The sequence below is a fragment of the Embiotoca jacksoni genome, unplaced genomic scaffold (genome assembly GCF_022577435.1).
Source record: "Embiotoca jacksoni isolate LCO1_2020_lvr unplaced genomic scaffold, fEmbJac1.0.p SCAF_16, whole genome shotgun sequence".
NCBI lineage: Eukaryota > Metazoa > Chordata > Actinopteri > Embiotocidae > Embiotoca > Embiotoca jacksoni.
Window position 1 is genome coordinate 3,103,629 of NW_027185296.1, and position 19,578 is coordinate 3,123,206.

General features: G+C 41.9%; 2 protein-coding genes across 2 annotated transcripts; one reads left to right on the forward strand and one right to left on the reverse strand.

Annotated features, from left to right (window-relative positions):
• The first annotated feature begins 1,922 nt into the window (after window positions 1-1,922).
• Window positions 1,923-15,443, forward strand: crlf1b (cytokine receptor-like factor 1b). Its single transcript, XM_069150261.1, has 8 exons — window positions 1,923-2,133; window positions 4,220-4,498; window positions 5,275-5,404; window positions 7,852-8,024; window positions 9,920-10,077; window positions 11,135-11,303; window positions 13,519-13,700; window positions 14,597-15,443. Exons 1-8 carry the CDS (start codon window positions 2,076-2,078, stop codon window positions 14,618-14,620), a joined length of 1,173 nt encoding a protein of 390 aa, XP_069006362.1. The 5' UTR covers window positions 1,923-2,075; the 3' UTR covers window positions 14,621-15,443.
• On the reverse strand, window positions 14,970-18,802 carry rex1bd (required for excision 1-B domain containing). The gene is made up of 5 exons (XM_069150262.1): window positions 18,662-18,802; window positions 18,060-18,142; window positions 17,615-17,819; window positions 16,080-16,168; window positions 14,970-15,823 (listed from the first exon to the last, which is right to left on the reverse strand). Exons 1-5 carry the CDS (start codon window positions 18,662-18,664, stop codon window positions 15,751-15,753), a joined length of 453 nt encoding a protein of 150 aa, XP_069006363.1. The 5' UTR covers window positions 18,665-18,802; the 3' UTR covers window positions 14,970-15,750.
• Window positions 18,803-19,578: the final 776 nt, after the last annotated feature.

The window sequence follows — 19,578 nt, forward strand, 5'->3', positions numbered from 1 at the left end:
ATCACTTTTTGGAGTATGGCCTTTTTCTGAACTGACATGTATGCCTCAAGTGGGGATTGAATCCAGTTACTTCTCACTGAGGCAACTGCTCTAACCACTGGACCACCGTGTCATACATGTCATACATGTCACGCATGTCGTCCAAAATATGATAAAAAAAATAAAAATAAAAAAAAAAGTCTCACCATAGCATGTCAAATATGAAAAGAAAAGTCATAATATGCCGTCCAAATGATGAAAAAAAACAAAATTCATACCATAGCACTAAAATCTATTCATTTGGATTTTGGGGGTTAAAGTTTGTGGTAGTTTGGAGAGAAATCCAAGAAGACACACCCTTTATTTTCTGTTATTGACTTTTATTTTTGTTTGAGTTTTTGTATGTATTAGGATTTTGTTTTATATTATTGGTGACCTTTGGTTTGGTATTAGTATGACTGCATTTACAACACAAACCCAAAACCGGCAAACCCGCAACAGTGTGTCTTACCCTTAGAGGGACTCACCCTCCGTGAACTGTGTGGATTACCTTGAGCGGGGCTCGAACCCACGTCCTCATGAGGTCATTTCCAGAAAAACGAGTCGCGGCAGGAGAAAGAGTTTCACGGAGTTCACTCAGAGCTTCCAGAGACTCAACCGACAGTCTGGTTAACTCAACAGGTAAAATATTCTACTTCACCGAGGTTGCTATTAATGGTTCAGATTCCTCCTTATATGTGGACGGTGGAGTTATAGGTTGCAGTGAGCCAAACATTTGTCACAATGCAGACTATCTCCTGCAGTGGTTAGTACTGTTGCCTCTCAGCATGAAGATTAGGGGTTCAATCACCCTCTGTCACAACTTAAAAAAAAAAAAAAGCCTGTTGTGCAAATTATGAAAAACAAAGTCATACTATCGCAAAAAGTGACCCAAAACTCATTTTTGGGTCACTTTTTGGCCGCCACACCACGGGCACACCGATCGACGAAAACGAATTCTTATGATAACATGTTAAGAGCGCACAGAATAAATTTCAAGTCAGTCCGCCAAAATCTGTAGGAAGAGTTCCTTAAAGTACAACATGTGTGAATTGCCAAAAATGGCGACTAAATTCAAAATGGCGGACTTCCTGTTGAGTTGACGTAATGGTACAATGTAACCTTTTTTTTGTAGGTCTAGGTGTGGTACACGTGTCCACCGGATTTCGTGCATGTAGGTAAATGTAGCCGCAGGGGGGCATTAGGCCACGCCCACTTGCGACTCCCACTAAAATATGAAATTGTTTGCAGGAAGAGATGGCATCCCAACTTTCATGAGTTTTTGAGTACGATAAAGCCACCGAAAATGCAGTTGTTTACGGAGAATAATAATAATAATAATAATCGCTTGAATAACAATAGGGCTAATAATTACTTACATTATTATCTCTTATTTGACTCTGTTAAAAGTCTCAAATCATCCAAAAGTGCAAATATCTGTGCTTTCATTGGTGCAAAAATACACTTCAGGTAGCTTACACGTCAATTGTATGAACATAAATACCAGGTGTCGTCACCTCACCTGTATTGCAGCCTACCACCTATCTATAACAAACTCTGAGAAAGTGTTCGAGCCCAAATTGCGTCTTTGCTTTGCTGACTCCGCGTGTCTCTGGGTGTGTGTGTGTGAAAGTGTGTGTGTGTGTGTGTGTGTGTGTGTGTGTGTGTGTGTGTGAAAGTGTGTGTGCCTGGGAGGAGACAAGCTGAAGAGCACTAATGACTGGTGACTGAGGGAAAACAAGGGAGGAGCAAACATATAAACCTTGAGTGTTGGATCTGCTGCAGAGACGCACTGGCGTTAAAAGGAGGCAAACCTCGTGTTTCCCACCCCCCTCCGACCCCCCGACCCCCCCCGACTGCCTGAAATCAGTCTGCTCTTTAACTTACTTCCACTGTGGAGAACAGCATTTGATCTGAGAGCAGGAGCTGCATGGAGAGAGAGAGAAGCTGCGCAGTTCCTCCTCCAACTTTACTTTAACTCTCAGTCTCTGCTTCACGACCTGGAAACTGGAAACGCACAGAAAGAAGAGAACAGCAGAAAGTCAGCTGAAAGAACCATGATCTCCTTCCTATTTCTGCCCCTCTTTGTTCCACATGTGCTGTTGTCCTCGACACGTAAGTACCAAACTTCAAGCAAGACACACAGACGGACGGACACCTCACCTCACCTCGTGCCTGTCGGCTCAGACCGCAGACGATGGGAGGTGCATGGTTTGTCTTCAGGATTATGTCAGCGCTCCAAACCAAGAAAGCAACAGAACGGGTTCGTGTTTGAAATAAATAATTTAACTTCATTAAAAAAAAAAAGAAAAAAAAAAAAGGATAACGCTTTTGTTCACGAGCTTTACCTCTCCCGCTGTTATTATAACCCCGCCTGTGATAATTATAACATTATAACCACAAATACCGTTTTGACCTCTTTGTGACAAGGTGTTCTCCAAAAGAAGCCAAGGACAGTTTCAAAAAGTTGCACAATTTAATCAGCAGTGGGCAACATAAAATATTATAATTGTTATTTGATATTACATGTCAATATGTGCTGTATCATTACTTCGAAATCTTTATGGAAATGAAGTGTAAATAAATATCTGTCAGTCAAATAACATAAAATCCCCTATTACTCACTACAAACTCATATCCAATCATATTAAAAAGGTTAAATCTTATGAACTGAATAGCAAAATGTAGGCTACACCAGACGAATTGTACACAATGTATTATATTACATTAATCACCATTATGCTATTTATTTGGGAAACCTTGTTTATCATTATGAAAAAGCCGGGGAAACAATCATCCAATTATTTCCTAATTGCAGCATTTTCCACTAAAATATCTCCAGATGCAACCATGAGGTGTGACTTTGTTCCTAATGGTGGATTAGACTGAGAACAAGGCCTGTTAGACATGGCACTGATGAGATAAATTGAAATAGTGCTCATCAGCGCTGCTGCATGAAGGAAATGTGAAGTCATCAGCATGCGGAGATTTATTATCATAAGAATGAGAGATGAGCTGCAAATGAGCTCTTTAAGTTGAGTGAAGAAAAAAAAACAAGTGAGGCATGTTGTTAATTACAATAATTATAAACATTATGTTTTATGTGAGTCCCACTCACAGAGGCCAAGAGGTGCTAATCGCTCATGCTTTTTCACCTTTGTAAAAAAAAAAAAAAAATTAAAATAAAATCGATGTTACTAAATAGGCAGAGGTTGGAAAAAAAAAGTTAAGTTGCACATATGTTAGAAAGTTTATCTGCGGCCCACCTGCAGCACGGTTCATAAAACACGTATCTGTGTGAAAAGGAAGCCCAGTGGTAACATTCAAACACACAGCAGAGGGTTTCATCAATCATACAGGCAAACCTTAATGCCTCAGAGGGGTCGCCGCATGGAAAAGCATTCAAGGATTTTACCGACAAACTGGGGTGACCTTTCTGAGTGATCCTACTGAGGCTCCATAAATCTACTTCATTACTGGGTCATAAATACTGTATGCACTGAGCTGCTGCTCTGTTGTGGTGCAGTGCTGCTGCTGTTCTCCCTCACACACACCACAGACACACACACACACACACACACACACACACACACACATGTCTTCTTGTGGCCAGCCAGATATTTTGACTCTCATGATTTCTTGTTAGAAACGTTGCTGTTTCACCTCAGGCTCTGTCGGCACTGCGCTGAAACAACGGACAAAGAGCCGCCCAGGATTAATGCATGATCTCACTGAAGTCAGATTAATGAGAGTGGGAGGAGGATGGGGAGCTAAAACCCTAAAATGTGAATGAAAATGCCTCAGAAAAAGAAGAAGGCGAGCTTACTTTTCTTTACTTTAGCTTCGGGAAATTTAATATGACTGAAAAATGTTGTAAAATGTTGCAACTGATAGGCACAGGAGAGGACACTGAAATCGTAAAAAATTAGTAGATTTCTAACATTAAATGTATCAAAGGAGCATGATATTGGTCATAGACGTAAATGTGAGGATGTACAACTTTTTTAGTTTTGTGTTTTTGTAAAATAAATCAATAACACATCATCTTTGGACTGTGACCTCACCGCTGACTTTGGGAACTTGATGACGTCCGTTCCAAACAGAATCCAATGACATGAAGAGAAGTAAAGGTCTATTAACAGATCAAGTAGTTATTATACAACTGTACTTTGGCTTACCGAGTTGTTTTGTCTGCCTCCAGATCTAGCAGTGATCTCCCCTCAGGATCCCGTCCTGCGCATTGGCTCCAGTCTGACAGCCACATGCACGCTGAGCCCCGAGCTCGGCCTCCACGCCAGCACGTTGTACTGGACCCTGAACGGGGCGCGTCTGTCCAGCAGCACCTACAGCGTGGTGTCCCCGGACATCCTGAGCTTCACCCTTCACACCCTCAACGGCTCCCAGCAGCAGTCCGGAGACAACCTGGTGTGTCACGGAGCAGACGGTCACGTCCTGGCTGGTTCTTGTGTCTATGTGGGCAGTAGGTGGACGTTTATTAAGTCAGATTGGGATGTCTCACTTTATCCTGTTTTATGGGCTGAGGAGGCTGGCTCTCTTTCAGGGCGATTGAGAGCTAGTAGAGCGTAAATCATAAGTGAATGGGTGTACCGTCAGTATTGTCTGATCAGCATTTAAAAGCAGTAGGTTTGACTCAGTGTTCATTTTATATGAAAGCCATTTCTGAGAAATTTTAATGCCTCCATGCCTGTGGCAGCTGGAGCTGAAGGCATTATGTTTTTGGGTTGTCTGTCCATCTGTCACACCACCTGTCCCATACTTGTGAATCCGATATCTCAAAAAGTCTTCGGGGAATACCTCCAAAATTGGCACAAATGTTCAAGTTTGGTTTTCAGGGTGAAAGGTCAAGGTTACTGTGACCTCACATCTGTCCCAGTCTGGTGAACGCGATATCTCAGTAATGCCTTGAGGAACATTCTTCAAATTTGGTACAAACATTCACTTGGACTCAAGGATGAATTGAATATATTTTAGTAATCAAAAGTCATAGTGACGATGACTTTTTATATCTATAAGGTTAAAGGTCAACTTCACTGTAACATCAAAATGTTCCATAAGAACTCTTTTCCTGTTAGTATTTAACACCATAACAAAAGGGGAGATTGTGACCATAATTCACATTTGGATAGATAATGAATTAGTGACACTAATCTTGAAACTGTGACGATTGTGTGGATCTTCTATGCTAATTCTAACTTCTTTGTAGTAGTAATTAGTTGCTTGTTTCTTTTCCTTTAGTGCCTCCTGAAAAACCAGTCAATTTAACATGTTTGTCCCGCAACACGAAGGACTTGAGCTGCATGTGGAGCCAAGGTGGGCGAGGCGAGACCCACATTCGAACCAAATACACCCTGAAATACAAATTGAGGTGAGCGCCCCCAGACCTGACACAGTTCACAGGTGATCCCCTCATCCAACATCCCTCAGGTAGACTAGAAACAAATGTACAGTATTTGCTGTATGTGATGCGTACAGTTTACCATCTGCAACACATACTTGTCAGAGGCCGCAGGATGCTGTTTTAATTAAAAAAAAAAAAAAACACATTACATCACATTACATTTCATTTAGCTGACGCTTTTATCCAAAGCGACTTACAATAAGTACATTTCAACCATGAGGGTACAAATTCAGAACAACAATCAAGAAAGTACAATTATCTTCAAGCTAGCCAAACTTCAAAGTGCTATAAGTAAGTGCCATTTTAAGTGCTACTATTCAAGGTATAGTCTGAAGAGGTGTGTTTTTAGTTTGCGGCAGAAGATGTATAGACTTTCTGCTGTCCTGATGTCGTTGGGGAGCTCATTCCACCATTTAGGAGCCGGGACAGCAAACAGCCGTGATTTGGTTGAGTGTTTAGCTCCCAGTGAGGGAGCAACAACCTGATTGGTAGATGCAGAGCGGAGTGAACGGGCTGGGGTGTAAGGTTTGACCATGTCCTGAATGCAGACTGGACCCGATCTGTTCGCAGCGCGGTACGCAAGTACCAATATTTGGAAACGGATGCAGGCAGCTACTGGTAACCAATGAAGGGAGCGGAGTAGTGTGAATGAATTTAGGGAGGTTAAAGACCAGTCGAGCTGCAGCATTCTGGATGAGCTGCAGAGGACAAATGGTACTAACAGGTAGACCTGCCAGGAGGGAGTTACAACAGTCTAGGCGTGAGATGACCAGAACCTGGACCAGAACCTGCGCCGCCTTCTGAGTGAGAAGAGGACGTATTCTCTTGATGTTGTGCAGCATGTATCTACAGGAACGCGTTGGTGCAGTAATGTTAGCAGTAAGGGAGAGTTGACTGTCGAGTGTCACGCCGAGGTTCCTAGCAGTCAGGGTCGGGGCTAACACCGAGTTGTTGAAGGTAGTAGTCAGGTCGAGGGTGGGAGAGTCTTTCCCTAGAAGGAAGAGCAGTAGTCTTGTCAAGGTTGATTTTCAGGTGGTGTGCGGACATCCACTGAGAGATGTCAGTCAGACAGGCAGAGATTCGTGCGGCTACCTGTGTTTCAGATCGGGGGAAAAGAGGATTAGTTGGGTGTCATCAGCACAGCTGTGGTAGGAAAAGCCATGCGAGTGAATGACAGAGCCGAGAGAGTTGGTGTACAGAGAGAAGAGGAGGGGACCTAGGACTGAGCCTTGAGGGACACCAGTAGTGAGAGGACAAGGTTCAGACACAGATCCTCTCCAAGTCACCCGGTAAGTGCGATCGTTGAGGTAGGATGAGAACAGGGAGAGAGCAGAGCCTGAGACACCGAGGTCCTGAAGGGAGGAAAGAAGGATCTGGTGGTTCACTGTGTCAAATGCAGCAGAAAGGTCTAGAAGGATCAGGACAGAGGAGAGAGAGGCTGCTCTAGCAGTGTGAAGCTGCTCAGAGACAGCAAGGAGGACCGTCTCTGTTGAGTGGCCTGCCTTGAAGCCAGACTGGTGAGGTTACCAAGATAAGAACTTGATTGGTGAGACGGGGGATGAAAGAGGAAAGCGAAGGGGATGAAGACGAAGTTGATGGAGATGTAGTTACAGAAGATGGATTAGAAAATGAGTTAGGATTTGCAGAGTTAGGATGCATGAGTGAGAAAGAGTCAGTTGAAGGCAGGGCTGATAAAAAAAGAGGACGAAGAGAGGGAGCGAATGTTGCGACGGACAGGTACAGAGTCTGTTGATGTGGGAGTGTTGTCAGTTTGAGAGAGTGGGAGAGAGTTAGAGATAAAGAAGTGGTCGGAGACATGAAGTGGAGTTACAGTGAGGTTAGATGTAGAGCAGTTTCTGGTTAAAATATTTTGTGAGTAGGAGGGGAAGGACTGAGTGAGAGCGCAAAGGAAGACAGTAAAAGTAAAAGGTCAGATGACTTCTCAGTCTGGATGTTAAAGTCACCCAGAAGGACAAGCGGAGGGCCATTTTCTGGGAAGTTTGACAGGAGGACGTCTAATTCTTCCAAGAAATCTCCCAAAGGACCTGGAGGACGGTAGAGAACAACATTGTTTAATTGTACCGGGTGAGTAACTGTCACAGCATGAAACTCAAAAGACAGTGGGGTAAAAAGTGGAAGTGGGTAAAGAGAAAAACTCCATTTGGGGGAGATGAGTAAACATGTACCACCACCACCACCCCTACCAGTGGGTCTGGGTGTGTGGCTGAAAGAGAAGGCAGAGGAGGGAGCAGCAGGGGTGGACGTGTGATCCAAGTCTCAGTGAGAGCAAGGAAGTCAAGCGATTGCTGGATAGCAAAGCCAGAGATGAAGTCTGTCTTGCGGGTAGCTGACTGGCAGTCACAGCACATGTTATAGAAACACACATCAGGGTTTAACTTTTTGTTTGTGTCCAGGTGGCATGGGAAAGAGAAGGAGTGTGACAATTACAGCACAGTTACGCAGCATTACTCCTGCTACATCCCCCGCAACATCGCCCTCTTTACCCCGTATGAGATCTGGGTGGAGGCAACCAATCAGCTGGGCTCGGCAACCTCTGACATCATCACCTTGGATATCCTTGATGTAGGTATGTCACCGAAGTTTGTCTGAAGGTGTAGATGAAGATGACAAATACAAAGATTTTCTTTCGCTACTATTTTTACTTCGTTTTTTTTTTTTTTTTTTTTTTTTTTTTTGTGCTTCTGCGCTGGCGACTTGCACGGCTGTCCAACCGACAGTCTGTCACAGGGTTGTGAGCGCAATATCTGGAGAACGCCTCGAGGGAATTTCTTCAAATTTGGCACAAGCGTTTTTTTGGTCACAAAGATGAAATGATTCGATTTGACGGGTCAAAGGTCAAGGTCATTGTGACCTCACATTGTCCCATTCTTGGGAACTCGATATATCAAGAAGGCCGTGAGAGAATTTTTTTTTTCACGTGGAATGAGCCTTCACTTGGACTCAATGCTGAATGGATCAGATTTTGGTGGTCAGTGCCAAGAACATTTTACATGGGGTCGGATACCGAATCAGTGGCACTAGTCTTGGGTGTCCACCTTGAAGCTGTGTTGATTGCGTAGATCTTCTGTGCTGTCGGGTTGAAGAGGTCTGTGAAAAAGCCGCAATTTAAAATGTGTTGCTTCTTTGCAGCAACATCCATATTTGACGCACTGTCTACTGTCATCATCAGAAAGTTCTGCTGAATCACAATCACAATCAGCTCCATTGGCCATGCATGTGAAAACATGCACTACATGCAGTATATAATACGAGTCTGGACAAACATAGATGTAAACTGCAACTTGCCCGGTTGATGAAGGCATACAACCTCTGCCGGTTCTCTGGTGGAGAGGAAATGTGTTTTTGCAGTAGACTCTGTCCAACCCGCTGCTGTGCCGGCATTATAGGTTCATGTTGTTACTTTCTAAGATAAACTGTTTCCTTGAAAAAGTTTACTGCGCGGCAGATACCTCTCAGGTAATGGCTTCACAGTTTTCCCCAAATTTAGGTTATGAAGTACGAGCAACGGCAGGTATCCCTTCAATTTGTCCAGCCCTCGTGTAATAGCAAAGCCTCAGCGAACACTATGTTTTGAAAGCAGTGTTTATTGTCTATAACCGAGCGTGGTTTCTCTCCATTTGTCCTCAATTTAGTCTTGAGGAACAGTTGGAGGCCGTGAGTGGGTTGAAGGAGAAGGAGGAGCAATGCCACAATACCAGAAACAATATGGCCTGGAAGTATTTGCTCTTGGCTTCGTTTTCCTTTTTTCCACGAGATGAACAAAGTACGTCAGCCGACCAACAGCGTCACGCAACAGCAGTGAAGGCGAGCAGAAGGTTAAAAACAGGAAGCACTTTTACAAGACATTTAATAAGTTCTTTAATAAGGTCCTTCCTTTGTCTCTCATGCTCCAACCCGCTTTATCTTTCCCTCCGTCTTCCTCTCCTTCAAAGGACTTAAAGTATTTTATTGCTGTAGGTAAATAGTGACTGAGGGAACGACATGCTCTCACAGGAAGCACCGACTGCCCTGAAACAAAACCTACCAGGTGAAGAAGACCTGACAAAACCAAGGTTGTTTTTTTTTTTATTTTTTTTGGGGGGCAAGTGATTTGGCATTGCTTATTATTCTAATCTTAACCTTTAAAAATCGGGAAAAGAATACTTAGTCTTTCTATTATTTTTTTGGAGATTCATTCCCTTTAAACAGCGTGGTGTCTATTTCCTTATACGTTTCTCAAACTGACCACTCGTTGTTTCTGTTCGGTGTTTTCAAAGATCAGAGGTCAGTTCATCAGGATTTATCAGGAAATGATCAAGACAAACTTGAATGTGGGAGTGTGTTTTGTTTAAACTGCTTGTCTTCCCTCTTTGTTGTTTTATAATATTCACTAAGAGTTCCATCTAGTTGTCGCTGACCTTGCTCTATATACTGCACATCTGCTGTATACAAACGTTTGAACGCCTGTCCTTGTGCGTGCAGTGACCACAGACCCTCCTGCCAACGTGCAGGTGAGTCGTGTCGGCGATCTCGAGGACCAGCTGACGGTCCGCTGGGCCGGCCCCCCCGAGCTCAAGGACATCCTGTTCCAGGCCAAGTATCAGATACGCTACAGACTGGAGGACAGCGCTGACTGGAAGGTGGTCCACACATTCAAACACGAGCCGACACGCACTCTCCCTGTAGCGGTGACACACCTGTGTGGAGACGCTTGAGTTGCATCATTGATTGATCCATTAAATAATGAACAGAAAAGTTCCTCCTGCTGCATCTCTTCCCTGTGGCTTGCACCTTCGCTATGAAGCTAATCTTACTCTTGCGTAAAAACTTTGACTCTTGACAGCTTTATAGCTGTGAGATTTTGAAACTGGCTTTGATCAAAAAATTGCACAAGTTTTAGAAACACCTACTCTTTCCAACAGTTTCTTTGATGTTTTCTAGCTAAAGCTTCTTCTTATTTTCCTGCTGTCTATGTACATTTTGTATGTCTATGAATTCTGGATTCTCTACTGAATAAGAGGATTATGAAATTATTTCAATGCATTTGAAGCCACTAATATTCCGGACTACATTCAAGATGAATGTCCTTTTAATCCGTACTGCAGACATATTTATGTAGTAATAATTGTGCAAAAGTTTAGCCTCTAAAATGAAGTGGTTTCAAAACTAATGCCGTGCATAGTTTTTACTTATCAGTTAACTTTATAAAAACTACAATGAAAATAAAAAAACTAAATGAAATCATGATGTGCCTCTAAAGCAGCAGCAGTAGCTTTCCTTGGTGTATTTGCATACAGTTTTTCAAGGTGATTAGCAGGTAGGTGGTTCAAAACATCTTGGAGAACTTGTCACAGATCTTTTTTTGGATTTAGTCCGTCTCAGTGTCTTCTGTCTCTTCATATAATCCTAGACTGACATCCATCAGAGATCAGGGCCACGTGGGGGGGCCACGGTGTCTACTGGAGGACTTTTTTTTTCTTCTCGTGACTGAAGATAGTTTTTTTATGATTAAGGTTGCAGTTTTGGGGTCATTCGTCGTGCCATCGTTTAGTACCTGACTGTTAAAAAAAATGTAAAACAACTACAGAAGTTGCAGCAAAAATGTCTGTTCAGCTGCTGTTGGGCTGTGTCATGACTCTGTGTTTCTCCGACAGATCCACTTTGATATTTTGTTACATCATCTTGTTCCTCGCTCAGGTGGTGGATGATGTTGGTAATCTGACGTCATGTCGGCTCGCAGGCCTCCAGCCTGGGACTGTGTACTTTGTCCAGGTGAGGTGCAACCCGGTGGGCATCTTCGGTTCCAGGAAGCCTGGGATCTGGAGTGACTGGAGTCACCCGACTGCCGCCTCTACCCCGAGCAGTGGTACGTACTTTTCACGGGACGTAAACATCAGTTATAGCGTTACCCTTTCCACGTAAAACCCATCAGTCTACTGGTTCTTAAGAGAAAGGGCAATTGCAAATAATTGCAGAAACTTTTAATAAAAGACTCAACAAACAATGCAGTATTTAGCCAGTACAAAACCCACCAAATGTTTCAAACTGTAACTGATGTCTTTCTCTTACTTGGCCTTTAAATGTTTCCCGAACATTTTGTTATACCCACAAATCTTGACCATTCGTTCCTTTCTAATAATCAACCTTTCATTGCCAATTAAAAGCCAGAAAAACAAGGTCCTTATCCCTGATTCAACATCCTGAACAAGCAGATCCAAACCGCATGTGACCCACAAGAAACCAAACATCAATCGGCTGGGTGCATTGATAGAAATCTCTGAGCAGAGGATTAGAAGGAACTGCAGAGAGCCAGGGGGACATTTGATAGATTTTTGCTGTGGGCTTCAAAGATTGATCATGTTAAAAAGCTGGTTGTCTGTCTGCGGCACACGCAGCGCCCATAAAGCTTGAGTGAAAGCAGGTTTGGGAGCAGATATAATGAGTTACATAGGTTATGTGGTATTTACTCCCCGGAGGGAGGAAGTTGTTATCGGGCTCTGTTGTTTGCCATTAAGCACTGATTGTGGCAGACAGCAGCCTTCTCCCCGCACGATCACGGCACGTCACCTCCGTAGTTTAAAGACACTATACACTGAGAAGCGTGTCCGTTCATATGAAACTGTGGCCCAGTTTACACAATCTTTTTTGCTAAATGAAACAACATCATCACAAATGTTCACCGAGGGGCCCCATGGTTTCAAGTAGTTTTAAGTAGTTGCAGAAATATGCAGAGGTTTGTATGTATTCATCAGAGCATTAAGTACAACTGCTAAAGAGTTTGAAAACAAACTTTAGGAAGAGATGGATATTAGACAAATTCATTTGATATTTTACAGGCTAAACATTATTTGGATCAATAAAAATCTGTTGTTAGTGCTACTTCTGTGAGGTTGTACTTAAGATAAAAATGGTGCTTTGAGCTAAATGTTATGCTAAATGCTAACATGCACTTACAGAAAAAAAACCCCACGAGTTTCCCGTGTTTTCCGCACAAGATACATGTATGACACATATTTACCACACGTCGCAACAATATCATGGGCTATATAAGTGGAAAAGTTTTCACATGGGAGGCTTCACGCATTGCACCGTCAACATTTTTCCGAAACCACGTTTCCCATGGACAAAATACATGTTTCACATGCGACGTGGTCACTTGCGATCATACGAGTTTTTGCACGTGTGAAATTCATGTAGTTTTTCTGTAAGGCTGCCCACAATAACAATGCTAACACACAGATGTTAAGCAGGCGTGTTGACCACAGCTGTGCCCCAAATCCCAACTACATGCGTGTTGATCTTCATAATATACTGTTTAAGCCGTTATTATACAAAAATAACAACATACATATGTTTGTTTTATGCGAACAGAAAATAATGCAGGATGTATCAAAACTGCAGCTTGGAAGAGCTAGTGATGATCATTTGTTTTTTTTCCTAATAGTGTGCATAAACAGTACACTCCAAAATTAAACTGTGTTTGTGGCTTATGGTAATGTCACTTGTCACTTGTGACCAATTAAATATCTGGTGGTGAGAAGTTTTTACAATATGTCCCTTCGAGGACATGAATGTTTGTACAGCATAACTCCAATAGCTACTAAAATGATTCAGTCTGGAAGAGTATTACAAACCAACAGAAAGACAGTTAAGACATGTTAACATGAACTGTCTGTGTAGTCAATCAGACAAATTGTTCAAAGGGAAAATTATAAATACTTCAGCGCGCATTCATTAATAGAGTAAAGGTGGTGGGTCATTGCTGGTAGAGAGAAGTCAAGGGTTGGAATTTATGCAGGTTTTTTTTAAGGTGGGTATTGTGATGCTTTTTTTTTTTTTTTTTTTTTTTTTTTTTTTTAATGTGTGGTGTTTACAACCGCAAAAATCCCCTTGTGTATTCAAAGACCGCTTCAAAAAGTGCCACCAAAGGGGAGACCTGTCAGTCACATATACGCTGACACAGCAAAGCAGTCTGTATAACACCTGAAAACGTGTCCTAACTGTAACCTTGACGCTGTTCTCTCACCCTCCCTCTTCTCTCTCTCTCTCCCCTCCTCCTCCACCCTCCTCCGCCCTCCCAGAGCGGCTGCAGAGCGGCTCGTGTGACCCAAAGCCCGGTGAGCAGAACTCCACCCTGCGGCGGGAACTCAAGCAGTTCTTCGGCTGGGTCCGCAAGCACGCGTACGGCTGCAGCGGCATGTCCATTAAACTGTACGACCAGTGGAGGGTGTGGCTGCAGAAAGCACAGAGAACGCGCAACCAGGTAGGTAAGCAGAATCTCTCTCTTCTTATTGTCTCCGCTGAGTCGCCCCCCCCCCCTCACGCACACACACACACACACACACGCACACGCACACACACACAAACGGCTGCATCAGTGTCCTGAACTGAATTTCTGACCCTGCCTTTGCTTTGTCATGCCATATGGTCAGCATTTTTACAAACACAAAGAGAAAAGATTCCTCTTCCACTGGCTCTGTGAAGTTTCAGTCTGTGCTCTGTGATCAGGTAAAATGTGCGGTTCAGACTTCACAGGCCCAGAAGTGGGAGCATAAAAGTAGAACTGCTCTCAGTCAAGCGCTCTGATTTTTATTACATATTTTAATGAGAGGACTTCTGATCTTCAGCTGATGCCCACAACAAAGAGAAGTGAACATTTAAATGTAATTAACAGCCCGCTGTCATGTGCTCCTTTTGTGTTTTGTTTTCTCTTGGCGTGAGGATCCCCTTTCACAGAAATAACTCGGGCCAAATGGCATGCAGAGCCTCAGGATCTTCTGTGTTTATGTGACTTTGTGAGGAGTTCAGATCCTTCAGCCACATCCTCTGCTGCTCAGTCCTTGAACTCACAGAAACCTCCAGTCTACCTGACTCAATTAGCTCAGCACTCTCTGGATTTTTTTTGTTGTTGTTGTACTTTGCGGGGCATCAGCTGTCGCCTGAAAAATGTCTTTGTTCACAAAGTGCGACAGGTTCCCATTCATTACCTCGAGGGAAAGATAGCAGGGAGCCACACAGAGAATAAGAAAGAGATGATGCAAAGAGAGACGGAGGGGGGAAAGTGAAAGCCAGACACAGCAATTGTGTTGATCAGTATCGATAAAATGCTTTTTCTTGTCGAGTTATCCCAGCAAGGACCATCTGCTTTTGTCTTTTCAGATTCTACAGGACGATAATTCATAGCACAGGCGCTCGGCACCGCTGCGGTGTTTAAATTCAAGACCAGCATCAGAGACGTTGACAGACAGAGGGTCCCAGCTGCGAGAGGCCCAACTCATCGCCTCAGGGATACTGCAGTGTTTGGTCATACAAGCCTGAGTTTAAAGGGCCTGGGTGGGAGATTAACTCGAGTGAGACAATGCAGCCTTTTTCTGCCGTTTCTGCTGTCCAAATCTGTCGGTTAGATCTGTTTGTAATAAAAAAATCTTTTAGACCCGCAGTAACTGCAAATTTACTCTGGAAAAAAAAAAAAAAGTTATTTAACAGCTAAAATTTCTTAACTTATGTGAGATAAACACTCTCCAAGCAAGTCTTAGTGCATGAAATGATTTTATTTTATTTTTTTACCGGTTTTTGGCTTACCTCCATTAATGCTACAATACTGTTGACAAAAAGTTCAGTGAGAACTAAAGGAATTTGTCATCATGAACAAGCAAGTCAGTACTTGGACACGGCATCTATGTAAAAATATTGTTTATCATCTTGGAAGTTAAATTCAGATATTTCCAAACTGCAGAAACTGTAGCTTTCCCCATGAAATAATCCCTCGCGACTAAAACGGCCATACTGTCCTGTATCTGACAGGATTATTTGCTGAAAACTTTGTCATTTTTGTAACTGCATATTTAAAGGAATGTTGAGTTTGTATTATTTATATCCTTTTACTTTGTATAATGTAAAAAGTAGTATCAGTTGTCAAGCACTTAAGAGCAAAACTTGTGTTGCAAAGTGTCTTTACTTTTTTTTTTTTTTTTTAATATAATTCAAGTAAACAAACATAAGTGGATGAGATTCTGAGAATTATTGAAGGTTTTGAGTATTTGATTTACATATTTAATCTTTTTTGTTGTTGTTGTTGTTGTCATGTGCATTGACACCAACACATGACAGCAGATAGAAACACGCACAGCCAGAATGTGAAAAGCCCCCTGGGTGGAGTAAGACTGCTGCAGCGAGCAGGGTGGAGCCAGAGGGAGATCAATAAGTGCAGCTGAGGAGTCCAAGATGGAAGTTGCAGCAAAGCAGAGATGACCTGTCAGCTCCACTGTCTCGTGATGTGGGAGGGCGGGTGCAGGCCTTCCGGGATTCGGCTGTCAATCACACTCCTCTGAATCATACTTAAAGTCCTGCATGATCTCACTCAGAGCCTCTTTGTTCTTGATGATCCTGGACGAGGAGAGAACACGGACACATTTATTTGGGAACCCCGATGTTACGTTAGTTTATTTGTGGGTATCTCTGACAAGTCTCTTTTGCAAGGAAATTAAATCACAGTTGTAACAAAGGATGGTCTGATAAATCAGTCAAGAGGAAGCTCATGGGCAGTTCTGCTGCCGGCAGCAGGTTGATATTGAGTTGAGGGAGCGGATGGTCAGCAGGGAGCTAACACAGTAAACAGAGGGGCGGTAATAGCTGCTCTTACTCGTGCTTGATCTCCTGGATCTCTTCTTGACAGCCTTCGTCCTCCGGGTGATCCTGGGCCTGTTGTCTGGCCAGCTGTAGCTTGGCTGTCTGTTGAGCGGGCACAAGAAATATTATAATAATAATGAGGAATCTAAAATTTCATTTCTCATCACCAGCTGTTCAAGAATTTGGGAAGCACTGAAGCAGTTACACTTTAACATGACAAGAGTCACAGAAAGACAGCAGCTTTCATGTCACTTAAAATCACCGAGATCAGTGAATGATTTAAATTGCCCTGAATTAGTGTTGGCACTCAAAGCCGCAAATATTTCCCTTGAGAAGCAATGCACACAGTTTTCCTCCGTTAGCTGTGTGTACTCTAAACATTCATAAACTAATACTGCTGGCAAAGAAGTAATTGCAGCATCCTCAACTGGGCAGTAGTGGTAGACTCTGCTTCAAGCTGGAGAACTGAAATGTTTTGCTTAAGCACTCTGCCTCCTCGTGGCGAAACAGTGGAAGTGCATCACACATTAAAAGTCCTCTTTCTGGCATTGGTTAAACCCCTAAAAACTCACCTCTGTCCAGCAAAATTACATGTTTTAAAGTTTTTCTTCAGGAAACAAAATGCCTTAAAGTGGCTTAGAACATTATGAATATGCAAATAATCCCTGCCTCTATCGCTGCCACTCATCTGCAGCACGATGATATGGAAAGTCCTACCCTGGAAGTTGATGGGATCGGTTCCTTAGGTATGTTACATATGAGAATTCTGGCAGTCAAAATTCGAGATTGTTACCGTAGTTCCCGAGTGGAAATGCTCAGTCATGACACTGAAGGTTTATTTCACTAATGATATATCTAGTAGCATATACAAAAACACTGTATGACATGTTACCAATGTTTAGGTTTCACTGGAGCGAGTCTCTTAAAAAAAACAAAAAAAAAACTTAACTAAGGCTTATAGTAAATATTTTTATTTCGATATTTTTCTTTGAAACTGAGGTTTGAAACATCATTAATTACAACAGTAGATGCTTAAAACTGAGATTCTAGTAAATGGTTATGAAGCAATTCTGATATATATGAACATTGCAAAAGAAATAGAAATACTTTGCAAGAGAATGTACAATTATAAAATATCGATCAGTAAATGGGACAGTCCTGTTTGACAGATTGGTGAAATTAGTTTATTAATTACTTAGTTGGATGTGGCCATTTTCTTCAGTTATTTATAATCTTGTTGAGTATGTGTTTTTCTTCTTCTTCTAGTATTCATTTAAAATACCAATTTATTACCTCACAACCATTTGCAAGTATTTAGTTTCTCTACACAAAGATGACTGTGTGTATTTATCACACACCTTCCCACTTTTACCATCTATAAGCAGGAGCCCACCATCCCTCAACATGGGCAAATGCAGTGTTAAGGCAAAGCACATAGACACATATTATATAAGTTCCCTCTATCTTGTGCACTGCTGTCTTATGAACTCGGTAGGAAAAAAACAAACAAAAAAAAAAACATGCCCCTGACAGAAAGTGTTTACCCACCAGTTCAAGTTTCTGCTTCTCTTTGCTCTGCAGCTTTTCCATGTGCTCAGAAAGATCCGGTCGGTCAAAGTCGTGGTGCAGCTTCTCCTTGATCTCCAGCACTTCTTTGGAAATGCCGCAGAAGGCCTGTGTTATCTCATGGACCAGCTGCCTGTAGTGGTCGAAGTCATATTGGGGCCCCGTCCTCAAATAGGCCTCATGTCCCCTGGAAAGCATCCAGCAGCAGAAATGAACGGGGAAAAACGAGAGAAGAACTCCAGTCAGCACACAATTCAGATTTCTCTGTTTAAGTGCTTTATATGACGTGATCCCTGCAGACAGGAGGGAAAAGAGATCACGGACGTGTGTGTGTGTGTGTGTGTGTGTGTGTGTGTGTGTGTGTGTGTGTGTGTGTGTGTGTGTAGCCTTGTGTGAAGTAGTTTAAGTATTGGTAGTCCAAACGTACTCTTCAAAGAGCTGATAGGTTTCAACCCGCTCAGACTGAAGGTGATAAAACCTTTGGATCAGGTCTTTAAAATCTGTCGGGACCTAAAAAACGAAAACACATGCAAATAAAGTTAAACATGTTAAACAGTTAACTTATTGAATTACCAAAAAGATTACCAGCACATTAGCACACGGATGAGGGATGGATAACAACATAATGTCTTTAATTAGATCTAATGGAAATGCATATGAAAAATGTAGTTAACCTAAACATAGTTAAAGCCCTGCCAAATTTTTTAACCCATATTATTTTCTCATTACTTGTTATTTTTTAAAAATATATTACAGGCTACATGGTTAGCTGATTCAAAGCTGAAAATATTGTACTTTTGACATCATTTTTAATGTCATATTGTTCTAGACTTGATGAACTGTAATTAGTGGTTTTTTTTTTAGAAGGAAATAAAATATATAACACAATAAAGTTACAGCAGCTTTGAAGCTACAACTTCAGCTTCAGCAGTCAAGTTGTCCATAGCTTGTCTTAGCACAGCACATGTGAAAGTATTAGCTTTGAGGCTCCGAGACTTTAAACTGAATAAGAAAATATGAGATACTCACCATGGTAACCTGCAAAAAAACAACAACAACAACAACACCGTCGCTGAGTCTCTACGATTTATTCTGGCGACATGTTTTTCTTTTATAAAATAGACCACGTAGTTTTCCTTGTTTGTGATTCAGCAGCCTGCCTGCTCTCGCTCCCGGAAGTGACGACATTTGCACAGCGTAACTGGTTGCTTTTCAAAATAAAAGTCGTCTTCCAGCAACTTGTATATTAAGACCGCAACTTCTGTACGCTGTCTTGACAAGAGAAAGACTGTCTTGGCTCATGAATGCAGTTTAAACACCGTTGCACTAATCTTCGTTTAAACTAAATAGACTTTTGGTGTGACGTTTGTGATTGTATTTTTGTGTGTGATGATGCTGAACCTTTCCTACAGCTCGGACATTTAAAAAAAAAAAAAAATATTCAGAACAGTTTCACAGTTTAAAAATAGTCACTTCAGCAATTGTACTCACCATATGAGTTTCAATCAAAAACAATAAAACTAAAGAAGACTTCTGTTTTTTTTTTGTTTTTTTTTTAACAATCAATGCAAAACTTGTTATTTAATAAATGTGCACGCTTTTAGCACCTCCAGATGCTATCTTTGAATTTCAATGGAGGCTCTCATTTTGTTTTAGTTAAAAACACAATATATGGAAGACTGAAGGAATCAGTGTAGCTTCTTTTTTTTTTTTTTTTTTTTAAGTCAAAGAGCAGCAAATACATTGTATTTTTTAAAACTCGTTTGAAATGGCAATCTGGTATTTCAACAAATATGTTATCCAATGTATTTAAGCTATGTCATTCCTACCAGAAAAAGTTGAAACTGGGGTAGGAAAACGGACAATATGTCTGACAAAACATAAAAGAATCGAGGCAAAAACATAATATATTCTGGTAATCGTGCATCCAAAAATGCTATGGGCTA

Coding starts and splice junctions, on each gene's coding strand:
- crlf1b (XM_069150261.1), top strand. CDS start 2,076: ATGATCTCCTTCCTATTTCTGCCCCTCTTTGTTCCACATGTGCTGTTG. Junction 2,134..4,219: donor TGTGCTGTTGTCCTCGACAC/GTAAGTACCAAA, acceptor GTCTGCCTCCAG/ATCTAGCAGTGATCTCCCCT. Junction 8,025..9,919: donor CTTGGATATCCTTGATGTAG/GTATGTCACCGA, acceptor TTGTGCGTGCAG/TGACCACAGACCCTCCTGCC.
- rex1bd (XM_069150262.1), bottom strand. Junction 17,820..18,059: donor ACCTATCAGCTCTTTGAAGA/GTACGTTTGGAC, acceptor GATGCTTTCCAG/GGGACATGAGGCCTATTTGA. Junction 15,824..16,079: donor ATCCAGGAGATCAAGCACGA/GTAAGAGCAGCT, acceptor CTCCTCGTCCAG/GATCATCAAGAACAAAGAGG.